This window comes from Doryrhamphus excisus, chromosome 4 (assembly GCF_030265055.1).
Source record: "Doryrhamphus excisus isolate RoL2022-K1 chromosome 4, RoL_Dexc_1.0, whole genome shotgun sequence".
NCBI lineage: Eukaryota > Metazoa > Chordata > Actinopteri > Syngnathiformes > Syngnathidae > Doryrhamphus > Doryrhamphus excisus.
The window spans coordinates 7123758-7138694 of record NC_080469.1 but is presented as its reverse complement, the minus strand read 5'-3'; the positions used below and the strand labels follow the sequence as shown (position 1 = coordinate 7138694).

At 40.0% G+C, this 14937-nt stretch overlaps 1 protein-coding gene across 7 annotated transcripts in view; it reads left to right on the top strand.

Annotated features, from left to right (window-relative positions):
• The first annotated feature begins 871 nt into the window (after positions 1-871).
• The window catches only part of pbx3b (pre-B-cell leukemia homeobox 3b), a 61461-nt gene continuing 47395 nt past the window's right edge, over positions 872-14937 (top strand). For 4 of the 7 annotated variants that reach the window (XM_058070265.1, XM_058070263.1, XM_058070262.1 and 1 more), the window contains exons 1-2: positions 872-2206; positions 2669-2742. In XM_058070265.1, coding sequence (XP_057926248.1) covers positions 1959-2206; positions 2669-2742 — 322 coding nt within the window. In that variant the 5' untranslated portion in view covers positions 872-1958. Of the gene's footprint in view, positions 2207-2662; positions 2743-14937 lie in introns of all 7 variants that reach the window. The other 3 variants (XM_058070261.1, XM_058070260.1, XM_058070259.1) reach the window with 1 other exon arrangement.

Genomic DNA, 14937 nt, shown 5'->3' with positions numbered 1-14937 from the left:
ATTCATTAATATACTTTTGACAAACCGTGATACAACGAAACTGCAAAATTCGAACTACAAAGTGGTGAGGGACAACTGCACGGGATTAAAATTTCTTAACAAAAGTGAATTAGTTTCCTTTTTCTTATTTCTCTTAATGAGCAACATCGATTAAGGTAAACACAAAAAAAGCTCTGGAGGAGTCCGTGCCTCACCAGCCATGAACCTCACTGCATGTACCTGCCGCCCACTCAATTATACTATTACACTTTTTTCTTCTTTGCTGACCTCATTAAATATGTGAACACATTATAAACACGTGAACCGATTATCAGGAATTTCTGACACTCGGAGAAGCGTAGGGTTAATTCAGCCTTGCTTCCTCTGATTCTTTTTCAGACATGCTGAATTGTGAATATACTTATCATTACCATGACAACACAAACCACAATAATGCATCTTTGATAAAAGTTTCTTATCAAGACAAGGCCTTTTTTTCCAACATGAATTGTCGTTTAAAAACTTATTCCATAATCCAGCCCCAAACAGTCATCTCAATGAAGGGCTGTACAGTATATTTGCTGCCTTGCATCCTGCAGGCCAACAACGTGTCTGCTACCATAGCAACTGCGGAGGAGCACCGAGCAGCGCCGCCTGCTTTGTGCAATTGATGTCGCTCGTAGCAACGACCAATCACAAGTTGCCATCCTTTTTTTTCTGTGCAGGGGCAGTGTGAAGATGGAGGGATTGAGTGGGTGGGCTTTGGGCATCATGCATCTGCCAAGCAATAGGACGCGCGCGTCGTCACTCTTGCTCCTTCTAGACGTGGATTGGTGGAGCCAGCTTGACTTTGCAATCATATAAACATGTCTGCCGCTCGCCTATAGTGTGAGCCAAGCCTCCGCAGGATAGCGCGTTGCTCTACATCAAACTGCATAAAAGTCTCATTATGTATTTGCCTGCTTTGCTTTGCAGAAGTAAATCTTGATTACTGCGCTGGGATATGCACATAGCTGCGCGTGCACGCGCGAGGACACGCACGAGGACGCCTTCCTTCAGAGGCTGTGCTTTCATCACTATAATCAGCAGCCTAACTACTCGCTCGTAACATTTTGGGCTTTTTCGCTGCTCCGTTGAGAAGTGACAGGAGTGTATAGACCCCTCCTCTGCAGGGCGGGGCGTGCATTTTCATTTTCTATTTTTTTTTTTTTGGCGTGTGTATTTTTTTTGCCTGCTCTGACACGTCTGCACTGAGTGAGTGGCATTGGCACACTGTCAATCGCTCACTATCAAACAACATAAAACACACACAGGCACACGCGCTGCACCTCATAAATTTTAGCAAGGCGAGATATTTTTTAGTTTTTATTTTTGGCGCATTGCTTTAGAACAGCGCTGCATCCTTATTCATTTACAATCCTTGTTGCTTCTTTTTTTTCTAATCAGACATCTGACAACTTTTTGCACATTTTTTATTGTAAAATATTTGGACACTACCACATTTTTAACGTGGGATTCTGCACAAGACTAAGATTTTTTTTATATATAAGAAGTATTCGCAACGTTGGATATTTTTGCTTCCCCCGAGGAGGATTTTTGTGGACATTTTTGTGAAGAGATGCACCGGAGCGCCAATAAATGAGAGATCACCAAAGGAGCAATTGTGTCCAAAGCCGTCAAATCCAACAGAAAGAGAGAAGACAAATTGGCGTGAAGATTCGTGCCGGATAAGATGGACAACTATCGGCAATTTTGACAGAGAAGTTTTACATTTAAATAGTCATATTAATGAAAGATTCTCCAAAAGCCGCCTCCCGTTTTGCCAATTTGGACTGCGCGTAAAGAGGAAGCGTCAATTTGGGCACACTCGCCACCAAATTCCTGCTATATTCTTTTTTCTTTTTTAAACGTGTGTGTTTCGGACCACACTGCCGTGCAACCCTCCTTGTCTCCGACACATGTTCTAGCCCATTTCGTATATGAGTTTTTCAATTTGTGTGGCTCAGTGCACAGACTCTTTAGCGGCTCCGATGGACGATCAAGCCCGCATCATGCAGTCGATCGGCGGTGTCAGTCTGGCCGGCCACTCGGTACAAGGGGGCATGACCCTGCCGCCTCCGCACGGACATGATGGCACGGACGGGGACGGACGCAAACAAGACATTGGCGACATCCTTCATCAAATTATGACCATAACTGATCAAAGCCTGGACGAGGCGCAAGCAAAGTTGGTTGTTTTATATGATTTTGTAACTTGTACTACATCCCTATAGACAACGTTATCATTCTTATTAATATATGCTCCCATGCCGGGGTGCATTTAATGACAATCAGGTGCATTTACTGCCTCATGAAACCTGGAGCACATGTGATAGTTGTCACTGAGGAGACAGCAGATTTTGATTTAAATGTTTTGACTGCTGTGTTCAAAAGTTTGTATGCACACATCTTCGGGTTGCCAAACAGTAGTCTAAGTATATGATGGAAAGGTGTATGATTTATGATTTGAAAACACATCACATTTGTCCTATTGACCTAAAGATGCTCTGACCCATTAGTGTAAAGTGTAAAAAAAAAGGTTATTACCTTGAGCAGCCAAACACCTGCAAGTAAATGATAGTTAATAATGCATAAGGTAACATATCAGTGAACTTATTTCAATATGTTATCTTGTCTTATACTGAAACAGGAAACATGGACTCAACTGTCACAGAATGAAACCAGCACTCTTCAGCGTTCTCTGCGAAATCAAAGAAAAGACAGGTAAGATTGTTCATACTGTGTTTTCAAGCAGTTAAACCGCATTATATGTAACGGTAGTGCCACAGTGCAATCACACACTTTTGCCTCCCATGACTGCATTCAGGTTCTAGGCGACCTTTGCCGAGATGAATTAGTCACACTGTTAAATATGACTGTGTGTCACACAATTCATATTGTATCTGCAGTATGCATTTTTAATTAAATTTAAAGTTCTATTTCCCTATCATTCACGCCGCAACTGCTTTGATAAAAAAAATACATAAAAAAGTCAAGTTTTAAATCACACAACATATGCTCTACGCAGTGGACAAAACCTATGCTTTAAAAAGAACGCTGTGAATTTTTAAAATATTTTTACATGTAAAGGCTTACACATTTGTTGAAGCATGCATTTTTCATTCTTACACAACAAATATCACATTTCCAAAATTACTGCAAAAAAAATCATCATACATGATGTGTAAACTCTCATCATGTGTGCGAATGCAGTAGTCTATCTGAGACTGATACTAATATTGTCACTTGTCACTCAGTTTTTCTTCAAAATATGTTAAAAGCTGCTACATTGTATTTTAACAGTCACTTTATATATAATGTCCATATGCATTTTTTAAAGATACACTGGCTATAGACCAAAATACCATTTAATATGTAGGCAATTGAAAAGAAAATAGATCATACAGGCAGCGTTGTTGTTACCTTTAACAACTGTTCTTGTAATGACGGTGATTCTGCAAAGGCAATATGATATTTAAACTATTGCTTCTTACATAACTACGTTTCTCACGCAAAAGAAGAAATAGGACGAAGACAATGGTGTGAATTTGGAGTCATTTTAGCAAACCTGATAACTTGTCAGATTTGTGACCTGTGTGCGGTTTATGAGGAAATTGGCTCAGGGGAGATCATAAAAGTTTATGAACTCCCCCCTACTCAGGTGGCGGCCACAGAGGCGCACAGAAGGTCGGTAGTAGTCGAGCCGAGGTGTTCAGCTTTGTGTCGGCACCTAAGACAAAGTAAGAGGGACAGAGGATGCAGCTTACACAATGAAGAAATACTTGTGCTGACTTTTACATTAACTGCAAAAAAACTATATATATTTTTGTACATTTTTACAATTACTACTCAGGTAATGTCATGCACTCAGTGAATTTGCAACTCCAATATAACATAGTATTTTGCATGATGTTTTAACCGAGTCTCAAAAATAGGCAAAAATTACATAATTGCAGATGAAAAATTATAGATGCTGATATTGATAGGTTTTCGCATGGAAACAAGTGCATGTATTACAGTGAAGACTGTGTAAGTGTTGGTGTGTGTCTTTGTGCATGTGCATGGGTAACCTGTGGTTTGGAGTCAGTGACAGAGCTCAGCTGGTGTGGTGGCCTTGTTGACCGCCTTGTTTTTGCAGCACACAGTGCACCTTTCACTGGCCCGTGTAGCATCGCTCAGAGGGATTCCGTAGCCCTTTTCATGTCTCCTCAAATGGTACAGGGGGGGGGCTATGGAAATGGTCTTTAATAGTGAAGCCGAAAGTGAGCGAAGAAAATAATTGCAGAGTGTAATTGTTATATTGTAGGACCTCGCTGTGTACTGCAAATACAGTTTTGGGCTTTTACCTGCACATCGATGTTAAATATACTGGAGTGCAAACTATTTCAAAGCAGCAGTGAGACTCAGTGAGAATTAACTCACATTAAAAGACTTTCAGAACTTTCTGGCTTTGTTGAGCTTCAGCATATTTTGGAATTTCTATTGGCTTGGAAGTATTAATTCACTTTGATATGCTAATCAAGTATTACGCAAAAAAATGACATTAAGTGGCAGCATGAAGTAATTTGCCTGTCACCGAATTGAGTGTTTTTGGGACCACCCACATATATATAATTTCTTTGGGTTTGCGTTCATATAAAATACATGTCAGAGGTGTCTTTCAGTCTAATAGTTTGTTTGCTGTACAAAAGAATGTCCATTTTAAATATGCAATTCTTTTTGGGGGGACAAAGAGCACATTCATGCGATACCTATGGCCCCTTGCTATGCACAGTGAATGCATTCACAGAAAATAGCGTTTTGCATTATTCCTGTGCGCTGGGTTTATTTTAACCTGCTGTCTTGCTTTCATGCTTGGAAGAGTGGCTCACAGCGGCAACAGCAGCGGGAGAGGCAAGAATAACAAAGGTGAAAGATTACCTCCATATGGTATTTCTGACCAGGAAAAGAGAGGTTGTGTTGCAGGACTGCTCTTTGAAGTGAGGTTTAATCAATAGAAAGAGATTACACAGAACTATTACAGGCTAAATCACGGAGCGCCACTGAGAGGCTTAGTCCTCTCCACAGCTCTCTCAGCTGCATCGCGCTGCTTTTGGCTGTGTATTGACTTGTTGTTTTCCTGACCTTTGACTCATCAGGTTCAAAATCAGTTGGGAGGTCTGCAAAGTTAGTGGTGAGATACTGTGCTGCGAATGAAGTGAGGACTGCACGCAAGGAATCTTGTCGTGCATGTTTGATGTGCCTTTCACAAACAGCTAAAGATGCTTTCAGGAATGCTTATCGACTCTTACATGCTATATGTGATGTTGAGCAGGGGAGACAGTGTTAACTAAATACAGGCCAGGATGAGGCTGTAATTAACCACAAGCAAGGCAGACTAAAAGCATTACCTGCAGTAAATAGAGTTAGGAGCAAGGAGATAAGCATTTTTGAAATCTACGGGGAACATTAATTTCAATGTTACCTGACAAACTTAATGAGGCTGCTTATTTCAATCAGACGGTCATCATGATCAATGCACATTTGATTATTATTATTGCTTTATTCGTTTTTGTGTATGAAACCACATAGCAACAAAATATTGTGGTTTGACTGGTGTTGAAAAAGCTCCAGTGCACTCACAGGAGAGAACAGCAAGCTATTCAGCAGCAAAGACAATTGACTTTGGCTGTTTTTTGTCTCCGGGAGCCCCAGTGATGCGGCTGCAGTGACTAGATAGTGTTGTGCCCAATGGCTCACACACAGCTGGGTTCCTGACTGTTTTCAATAGTGGGGCCGCATGTGTTTCCTCCTCTAAAGCGCGATGTGGACACGGGAAGATATGGCTATTATCTACGCAGCTTCCAAACACCCTCCGATTCTCCATCAGCAAAAAAAAGGAGATGAAGGCAAGCCAGGCAAAGAGAGAGGACACAAAAAACCTAAACAAAACAAAGGATATATCAGTTTCATTTGGAAGGCTAAATGCTTTTGTGTCGTGTATATATAGATGCCTTGCACTGCTACTATCTGCTTTTTGCACAATGATCCAGTGGTGTCTCACCATCTGCACCCATCTTGCACATTTCTCTCTTTCTCCTTTCTTTCTCTCTCTCTCTCGCCCTCCTCCTCTGTCCCTGGAAGCGTTTTCAGCAGGCTCCTGTGCGATCAACAGCTCATAATTGTTTTTTGCACATACGTTATGCAAATGAGTCTTTATGGCAACTGGCATAACAATTAGCATCCTCCAACAATATTTTAGTAGGTTAATTGCAAAATTTCTGAATTGTACGTCTGAGTTGTTAATTAGGCATGACAGAGGTGGTGAAATAGTTATCTTCAGGCGTTGGCAGCCAGCAGAGGCTGTTTGGGATGCAAAAAGGAAGGATTGATTGAAATGAGTTTACAGCAGTTGGTGTGTGGTTGCTACTTATTGTCCTCCTCTTGCTCTATGTTGCTTAAACTAGTATTACCTACTATAAACCTGAAGCAGAATACTGTGAAAACCCCCACATTAATGATTCTACATGCATGGCCTGGGTAATTTGCAGATTTACTGTCTTTTTCTTTTTTTCAAAAAAACACCTCATTCATCCTAAATTGGTCATAATTTATAAATATGTAGGTAGAATGTACAGCATATATGTACCACTGCTAACAAAAGACCACAATTTTTACATGTTTGTGTTTATACTTCACTGATAATGTTTTTTGGTTAAGCGTTTAGGTTTCACACTTTGTTTGGTCCTTGAATGCAACATAGTTGCTCTGAGACGTGAAAGTGAAACTTTCTATACCGTTACTCAGATTCTGTCATTCCATTGATCATTTTCCATTATCGTTCATTAAAATGCATTTAATAAAGTGTGGGGCATATTGAAGAGAAAAGGAGAGGGTTCTGGAGCTAAATTGAATCTTATAATTAGACACTCTTATTGCAAGTGTTGATCTGAAATTAGAGGAGAACGTCGATGTCAAGTTAGAAGGAGGGTCTGGAAGGGGAGGAGCACGCTGTGTCTAACATTTTGATCAGCATGTCGCAGATTTCACTCGTGATCCTGGAAAGTAACCTCTGTGAAAGTGGGATCTACTAAGCTCAAAATTTGACTTCAGTATATACAGCTTGCTCTGCAAAATGTATATAGTTTTATTCTAATAACATTTAAAAACACTCGGATGCATCTTGGAAATAAATAAAAAGTTTGTGTTTGCATTTTACACAGCTTACAAAAATAAACGACTACCATATCACAGAAAAGTCAAAGGTGGGTTTTTAAAAAACACTTCACACACTGGAGGAAAAAAACGTTTATTCAACAATAACCATGACTTATGAGGTGTTATGGCATTGCTTGTTTCCACAGTGTGCATAATATTCCACCAGCTTTCAGCGCTGCCGTTTCACCGAATTTGTTTTAAACATTACACCTCCAGAGTTTCCAGTAGCAGGGTGTTTACACCCGTGTCCTTCAATGGGCGCGCTGCTATGTATCTAATGCCAAGCAGCCAGTTATTAGTGCAAGGAGGGCTTGAGTGAAAGACTGGCGCAAAGCAAGTCCTCTCTCAGTAATGACTCTGCTATTTATAGGTCCCTATTTCATTAACTCTAGTGTTGTCTCCTGGGACAATAGACACCATGATGTTCATTTACTCTGTACACATTACACGTGGACAACTAAATGACCAATCATTTGTGAGTGTGGGGACGCTGGGAAGAATCTGGCTGTCCTTCGCTGTTGCTCAGCTAGCATGCGTTGGTATGTGTTTTATTTTCTTAAATTCCCGTATTCTTTGGTATTGCTGTTGCGTGTGCTCATACACACCAGTGTCCCCCGACAGATGATCCATCTTTGTATGGAGAGCAATGAAAGAATTATAGTTCAAAAGCCATTTATAACACACATCTTTTGATATCAGTCTCTGGTGAAAATACATCACCGCTCTTGTCTAATGTTGTTTCTCCAAAATAGAAAAAAAAGGGGAATCCAGTCTATTATTGCTCTCATTTGCAAGCAAGCAAATGAAGACCCTCTTCTCATTGCTCTGCTGTTCAGCGTTTCCTACATTAGAATGATGTATTGAAGGCAGAAATAGGAAAAAGACGGCTATGCAATGAAATTTTAATCAGCATCTTCTGCCGCTTTAATAAGGCAAATAATTCTTATTGGCTGCTTGTGTTAAGATCTCTAATATTTAATTCATAACAAACCTTGCATTATTCCGTGTTAGCCGAGAGTTAAGCTCCACACTGCTGCCTGCCAGTGGGCAACTGTGGGGAAAATGAAGTGCAGACTGAGCATTTTCCTATATGAGTTGAGGCACACTACTATTAAATTGTTTTGATGTTGTCTCTGAAATAAAATATGCATGCACGGTGCCTTTAATTAACTATTGTACTGGGAGACTGCAATGACCCCAGCCGCTGATCACTGCATAAACACTGACTCGCCTGCCTTTGTAATTTAGCCAGCTGTCAGTAAGGTATGACCATTGGCTGAGCAAACCATCTTTTTTATTATTCTAAGTCCTTGAAGTGCATTTTTGTGTCTCAAGTAATGGAAAGATGGCAAGGGGCCAGCAGGCTAGGTGCTGGCTCATGTTACACTGAAACAGCGGGTCCTGTTTTCGTCTCTCGGTGAAATGGCTTAATTGGTGTCAGAGCCCTGGGGATAAAGGCCTCTTGCTCTGAAACACAGCCACACAGGCCCTGTCTTCCCTCAACCAGCAGCAATGACCAGCGTCTGCTGGTGAACGAGCACTAAGCCGTGGCTTAACAATACCAAATGATGTTTGGGATGACAGAAATTAATATGCGCTTGCTCCCAGAAAGCTATGATTAATGACGGTGAACGGGGGAATGCTGTTCCTCTTCTTCCTCCTCGTGGATTGGCTTTGAAATACAAAACAAAAAGGAGAAATAGCTTTTTCTTGCAAAAGTGGAGGTCATCCAGAGTACATTAATGTAGCAAACATGGCACAATGCACAGCAGTAAAGTAATGTTTACAGCCATACGTGCTTGTAATTTGAATGCAGACAATTAAATGTCCTCAATATCACACTGAAAGCATTTTTCATAACATTATGCAAGATGATTTAAAGTGATAATATGGTATACTGGCACACAGGAGGTGTAGGCACTGCCAAGACCAAACAATCCTAATTTGGATCAGCACCAAATTGTAGCCCCCGCTTTCGATACCCACATCATGCAAACTGGATGTTTGTATTTTTTCATTAGTATTCATGCATTATTCACTGAAAAATAAGGAACATGTCGAACAAAGCCCTCTTGTGCTATTAACAAAAAGTTAAAATCCTGGCTACACATATTTTTCTGCACCAAAATATTGTGGTCTCTTCTTTGGCCGAAGCCCCATTGCTCGTCAAAGTTTGGTAAAAAATCTAACAAATAGTCAGTGGAATCCCAACCTATTTGGCAGAGTTAACAATGAATTGGTTCTAATTTCAAAATTGGATCATGTGTTTCACTTAAATGACACACACCCATTGAGGCAGAGCCAAGCGTGTGAACAAAATGGTGGTGTGCCGTTGCCATGATTATGACCTGTATCTGTTGTGTCCTAGGAGGAGACACATGAATATTTAATTGTGTCTGCAAGAGAGATCCCCAGACCCTTCTGTTCATTTCTTACTTTCTCTAATGTGCCCCCCCGGGTCCTTCCTCACAAAGTAATGGTGGATTAAAATGATATGAATTGCAATGTAAGGAATTTCTAAAGGCATTTATCTCTGCAAAATGCAGTTTAAAATTTACATGTTAAATTTCGACAACCGCTATTCTCCTGAATTGGTGTGTGCGCCTCATGCTGGCTTCTTGAAGTAAGCGCTCCCTCTGTCCCAGCATGATTGATGTGCATTAAGCGTGCACTTTTTACATCACAGCGCTCCGGAAGATGATGTGGGTGCAAGGATATGACTTAAACAGTGAATGAGTCACCTCCTTTATTGATCCATTGTAGTGCAGGTGCTCCGTGAAGATGGTTGTCAGCTTTGACCGCCTGTGTAAGCGATAGTATGCCGACAGTGAGCTCTCGTCCTTTTCATGGCTGCATTTGTTTGATGAAAGACCCTCAGCTATGGTCCTGTTCACTCATGTCGTCTTACATTTGCAGGAGGGAGACCAATGAGACCTTCCTGAGGCTTGTTTTTGCTCTCTTAATGCAATTAAGTAAAAGCTTTGCATGCGAATGGAATCAGTTGTTGAGGGGCAGGAGGTGTGGTTCCTCTCTTGTAAATATTCAACATTAGATGTTAAATTTTGTTTATATATGTGTGTGTGTGTGTTGGCAGGCTGATAGGCTAATGTGTGAAGGTGAAGTGTGTGATGCTTGGAGATGCCTATGTAAGTATGCAGAGCACGACAAGCCTCTCCCGGGTGCTGAAGGAGAGCATGGAGTGGCAGAGTTAATTTATTTAATGACTGAGCGTCTTATATCTTCCAAGCCCTGATTAGAATCCATGCTTGATGAGGGAAGCGATAGAAGGGTTTGCACTGCCCCCAGGCCCTCACACGCACGGTCTTGGTGTGTTTTTTTCTTTTTTTTTATACCCACCCCCTTCATGCACTTTTTTCTCAAGATGAAAAGAAGAAAGCAAGTCTGAGAATTTCCAACTTTCCAACTTTGAGATTCTGTTTGCGGTCATGACACACAAATACAGGTACTTTATAAACAAGTATTTTTTCCACAAATGTTTTACAGTTTAGAAAACGTATGCATTTCCAAAACCTTTTTGTGGATAGATGAGAACGCCTGTGTGCTTTTGTCTTTGGCATGTATGCACCACAATCTCCTAAATTGAGATTTCATTCAAAGTAAAAACCAAAATTATTCACACCCTAGACAGATGTATGTATGTATGTATGTGAGACGATTGTATAGTTTAAACATAATGTTTATTCTTCTTCTTGTTATCATTATTATTATTATACCGGATTCAAATAAACTAAAAATCAAAATCATGCTAAAACATAATACACACCACAATATGATTTGCTTGTCTTATTGCAATTGTTCTCTGTTGTCTCTCAACAATCCTTTGAACTAGTCCAGAGTTACATATATTCAGATCCTATAATTTAAACATTAAACACCTATAAATAAAACATAGTACAGTATGGATAGAAGAAAGAATACCACACTTTAATTTTGCACAATTAAATCCAGCCATTGCTTTTTTGTGTGGAAAATACAGGATTGCTTGAATGAACGTTAGTAGTTGTTCTTACACAGTGACATCCAGTCAATTCCTATGACCTGCCTTTGTTGTGCAGAAGTTCGGCGCTTGGCGAGTCAGTCAATGCATCTCGTTGTAGTGTGGTGGAGAACGAGGATGTGTAGTTCCGAGGTTGTACGGAGAGACTCATATGTCAATTGGAAATACACATGTATATGATGTTGGAGTTGAACACTGCTGTTGGTGTGTTAAGGTAGCAGTAAAGTTTAAAAAAAAAGAGTGTCAGACTGTGTAACTGTGTAACAGAGAAGTGTGGCTTGTCATGTTACATGTGTTAATTATGGTAAAAAATGTCATGTGATTAATTAAATTAACTTTCTGTATACAGGTAAGGTTTTGTAGTAATTATACTTTACCATAACTCATAAGAATGAGTCTCATTTTCCTTATTTTGATGTTGTTTTTGTGACTTTTCACTAATTGTGGTCTTACTGTTGGAGTTTATAGCTCTACCTGTTGTATTGGCACACAACTGACAGCCTGTAAATGTGTTTTGTGTGGGCAGCATTAAAAAAAATGCCTTTGTTGTGGACAGGGGTTTTTTTGGTACACTGTGAACACAGTCTAAATGTGTATTTGTGCATGTGTGAATTTGCATTTGTGTGTATGTGGGGGTGGGGGTCTGTGATATAGACAAAGTGCTGGTGTGCTGTATGAACGTGGGAAAGCCAAACAGAGTGTGTCACTTTGGCAGCACAGGCTGTCAGCAATGGGAGCTGCAGTTGTAAAAATCATGACCTTCCTCTTTGCCAGCATGTCTCTCACAGAGCCAAACCTCTGCCTTGTAGATCTGGGCTGGCGGTGGGTGGGAATACAAACAGGAGGGAAAAAAACACAGTAAGAACCATAATTGTGAGGGGGCGGGGGTGGTAAAGTAATGAAATACTTCTTTGCGCGATTGTGAATGTGAAGGTGAGGCAGAGAAAGCAAATGGACGGGCAAAGCAGGGAAAAAAAAATACTTCTTTGGTTCTTTTTTTTCGAGGAGCATCATCATCAGTAATATCACACAAAGCAGAAATTATTTCTTCAGGCATTGCTGTCAAGTGTTATTCAAATAACACCAACCTCACATTTGAATAACAGCCGACATTTTGAATTAATTAATCAGACAAGATAGTCTGAGCCTTTTCTCATTAGTCTACAGGTCAGGCTGGGGAAGATGTATGCGCTGGTGATGATATACTTGTCCTTAATAGTGATTTATGGAGATTTTGGATTGTAGTCCATTTGTCAAAGGGCCTGCTAGCTGAAAAATAGGACAATGCATATTTCATTAGCTACTCTTTGATATGTTCTCTGATGCTAAAAGATACAGTCTTGTTGTTTGTCGATGCACCTTCAGTCATTCTATTTGAGCGAGACACACACACATGCACACACTCACATAATACTCACATTTAATCTCCTTTCATAGATCTCTCCCATTTAACGTTTCCTATGCAATTAAGCTATAGCTGTAAATTATAACTGTGTCGTACTTTAATTATCACAGTGTAAAAATAGAGTTCCTGTCTTTGGCGGCGTTTCATTAACTCACTCAGTATTCTTTGTCAAGAAGAGAAAAAATGCACAGAGCTTTGGATTTTATATGCTTTAAACCAGGTGGTTATTAAAATGTTATTTGAATACTGTAGAAAAGTTAAATTATGATTTCATCTGAACACACTTGTTGATGTGCTCCAATATAGCTTGGAGTATTTCAAATGATTGTTTTCATAGAATAAATATAACCAAGAGGTGAAAGTGTATTTTGGAGTAATGCAGATGTTAATTATCTACTGTCACCTGCCTTCACAGGTTAAATAATAAACAAATGGTTATTTATGTGCTCAGGATGCACACATGCAGAAAATGCAGCGTGCATCTGTGATCTGTGGCTAATCTGAGCGTGTGCGCTGCAAGTATGTGCACACAATTGTCATGAAACTGCGAGCTGTTGCCATTCCGCCGAGCAGCCCACACAAAATGCACCAACAGCGGTGTGACAAAACATTCAAATAAATTGCTGTCAGGCTTCCGTAACAGCAAGTGCAGTGATTTTTATCTGACATGTGGAAGCCCCACACGTGCAGCACTGACACGTAATGTCGAAACACCTGTGAAAGACGGGTGATAAAAATCAGGACATACGCATCCTCTGCATAACAATGGCCATCATTATTTGATATTATTACTTTTCTTTAAAAGTGAGCCCAAGATAGAACGATATGTATGTGTGTGTGTTTAAGTCTGGAAAATAAATGATCCCCTGTCCTTGTTAGCATAGCTTCAGTACAATGTACAATTCAACTGAATTATGCAGCCTTTTCAACAAGTATAAAACCCGTGTTTATATTTATACAGGATTATTTGTCTGCCAACGCAAATGACCATGCATGTTTTTGTTTGCATGTAAACTAATTCCAAGGTTGGGGCATTTATTTATTCTGGTCCAGCATCATTACCCACAAGTGGATTGAGTAGATGACACAAGTGCGTATGTATAACCAAAATAATTAACTATGTTTTTGTGTGTTGAATGCCAAGCTTTCTTTCATTTGTACAATATTTTTGGGCTCATATGTTTGTCATGCTATTATTTGATCTACTCCTTACTGTAAGGGATTTAGCTAATGACTGATAAAGTATAATGGACATAAAATGAGTGAACTAAATAAATTCAAAATCCTTTTTTCCTAAAATTGTCTTAGATACAAAGGAGCCACTGCGGGATGCACCATCTATTCTCTACTGCATTGTTATTTTCTCCCTTATAGGTTCCTAATGAGGAATCAGCCCTCATTATGATTTTAAGGATGAGAGAGGAAAGCTTTTAATTAATGATATGTAAATGGTTCTGAATTGATTATGTTACAATATCAAGAGAGATGGGTAGTAGCTGTGGTGTAATATATTTTAATTAAGAATTAATTAAAAATGATGGCAATTTTATCTAGGCACACAGAAAATAGAAGAATTTTTTTCTCTGTCACAATTAAATCAGTCCCTGATTGAACAAACAGAGCCACTTTATTCGTTGAGGGGTTATATTTGTACATTCCCAAGAAGAGCTGTGTTGAATATTAACAAAAAGGGATGCATTGTGGTTGTCAAGTGTCGTGGTCGACCACAAGCTGGGTTGTGTGGGGTTAATGGTGATTTATCTCATTCCTAATTCATGAGATCCTCCTAGTCTGTGTTGGGTGGATCAATGGTGCCGTGTCGCCCCTTTTGAATTCACCATCTGCAATTAGATTTGTAATATGAAATTATGATGAAGACACAAAGGTGTGTTTTTTTTTTCCACTTATGGCGTGTGAATGCATGTCTCAAAGGATATCAGCCTATTTATGAGGTTAAAGGATTTGTGTGAAGAAGATGAGTTGTAACTAGACTTGGATCCTCGTTAACCTTTTTAATTGCTGTCGTCTTTTCTTTCATTCATTCTTCAGGGCAGAAGCAAACAGAAGACATTAGCTGCATTAATGGTGTGAGCCACTATTAAAGGGAGCGAGGTCTTTGTTTTCTGCGGTGGCATGCATGCGCTGTGCTAAACTCGGCGATCAATGGCGGAGAGGCTGCTATCACAGGACCTGGAGCAGGCGTAGCTCAGGGGGGGGAGGAAGAGGGGGTCCCTGGTGGTTCATTTTGATTGGAGCGCACAGTTTGGTGTTGAAAGGCGAGGGAGAGACAGGCTGTTGG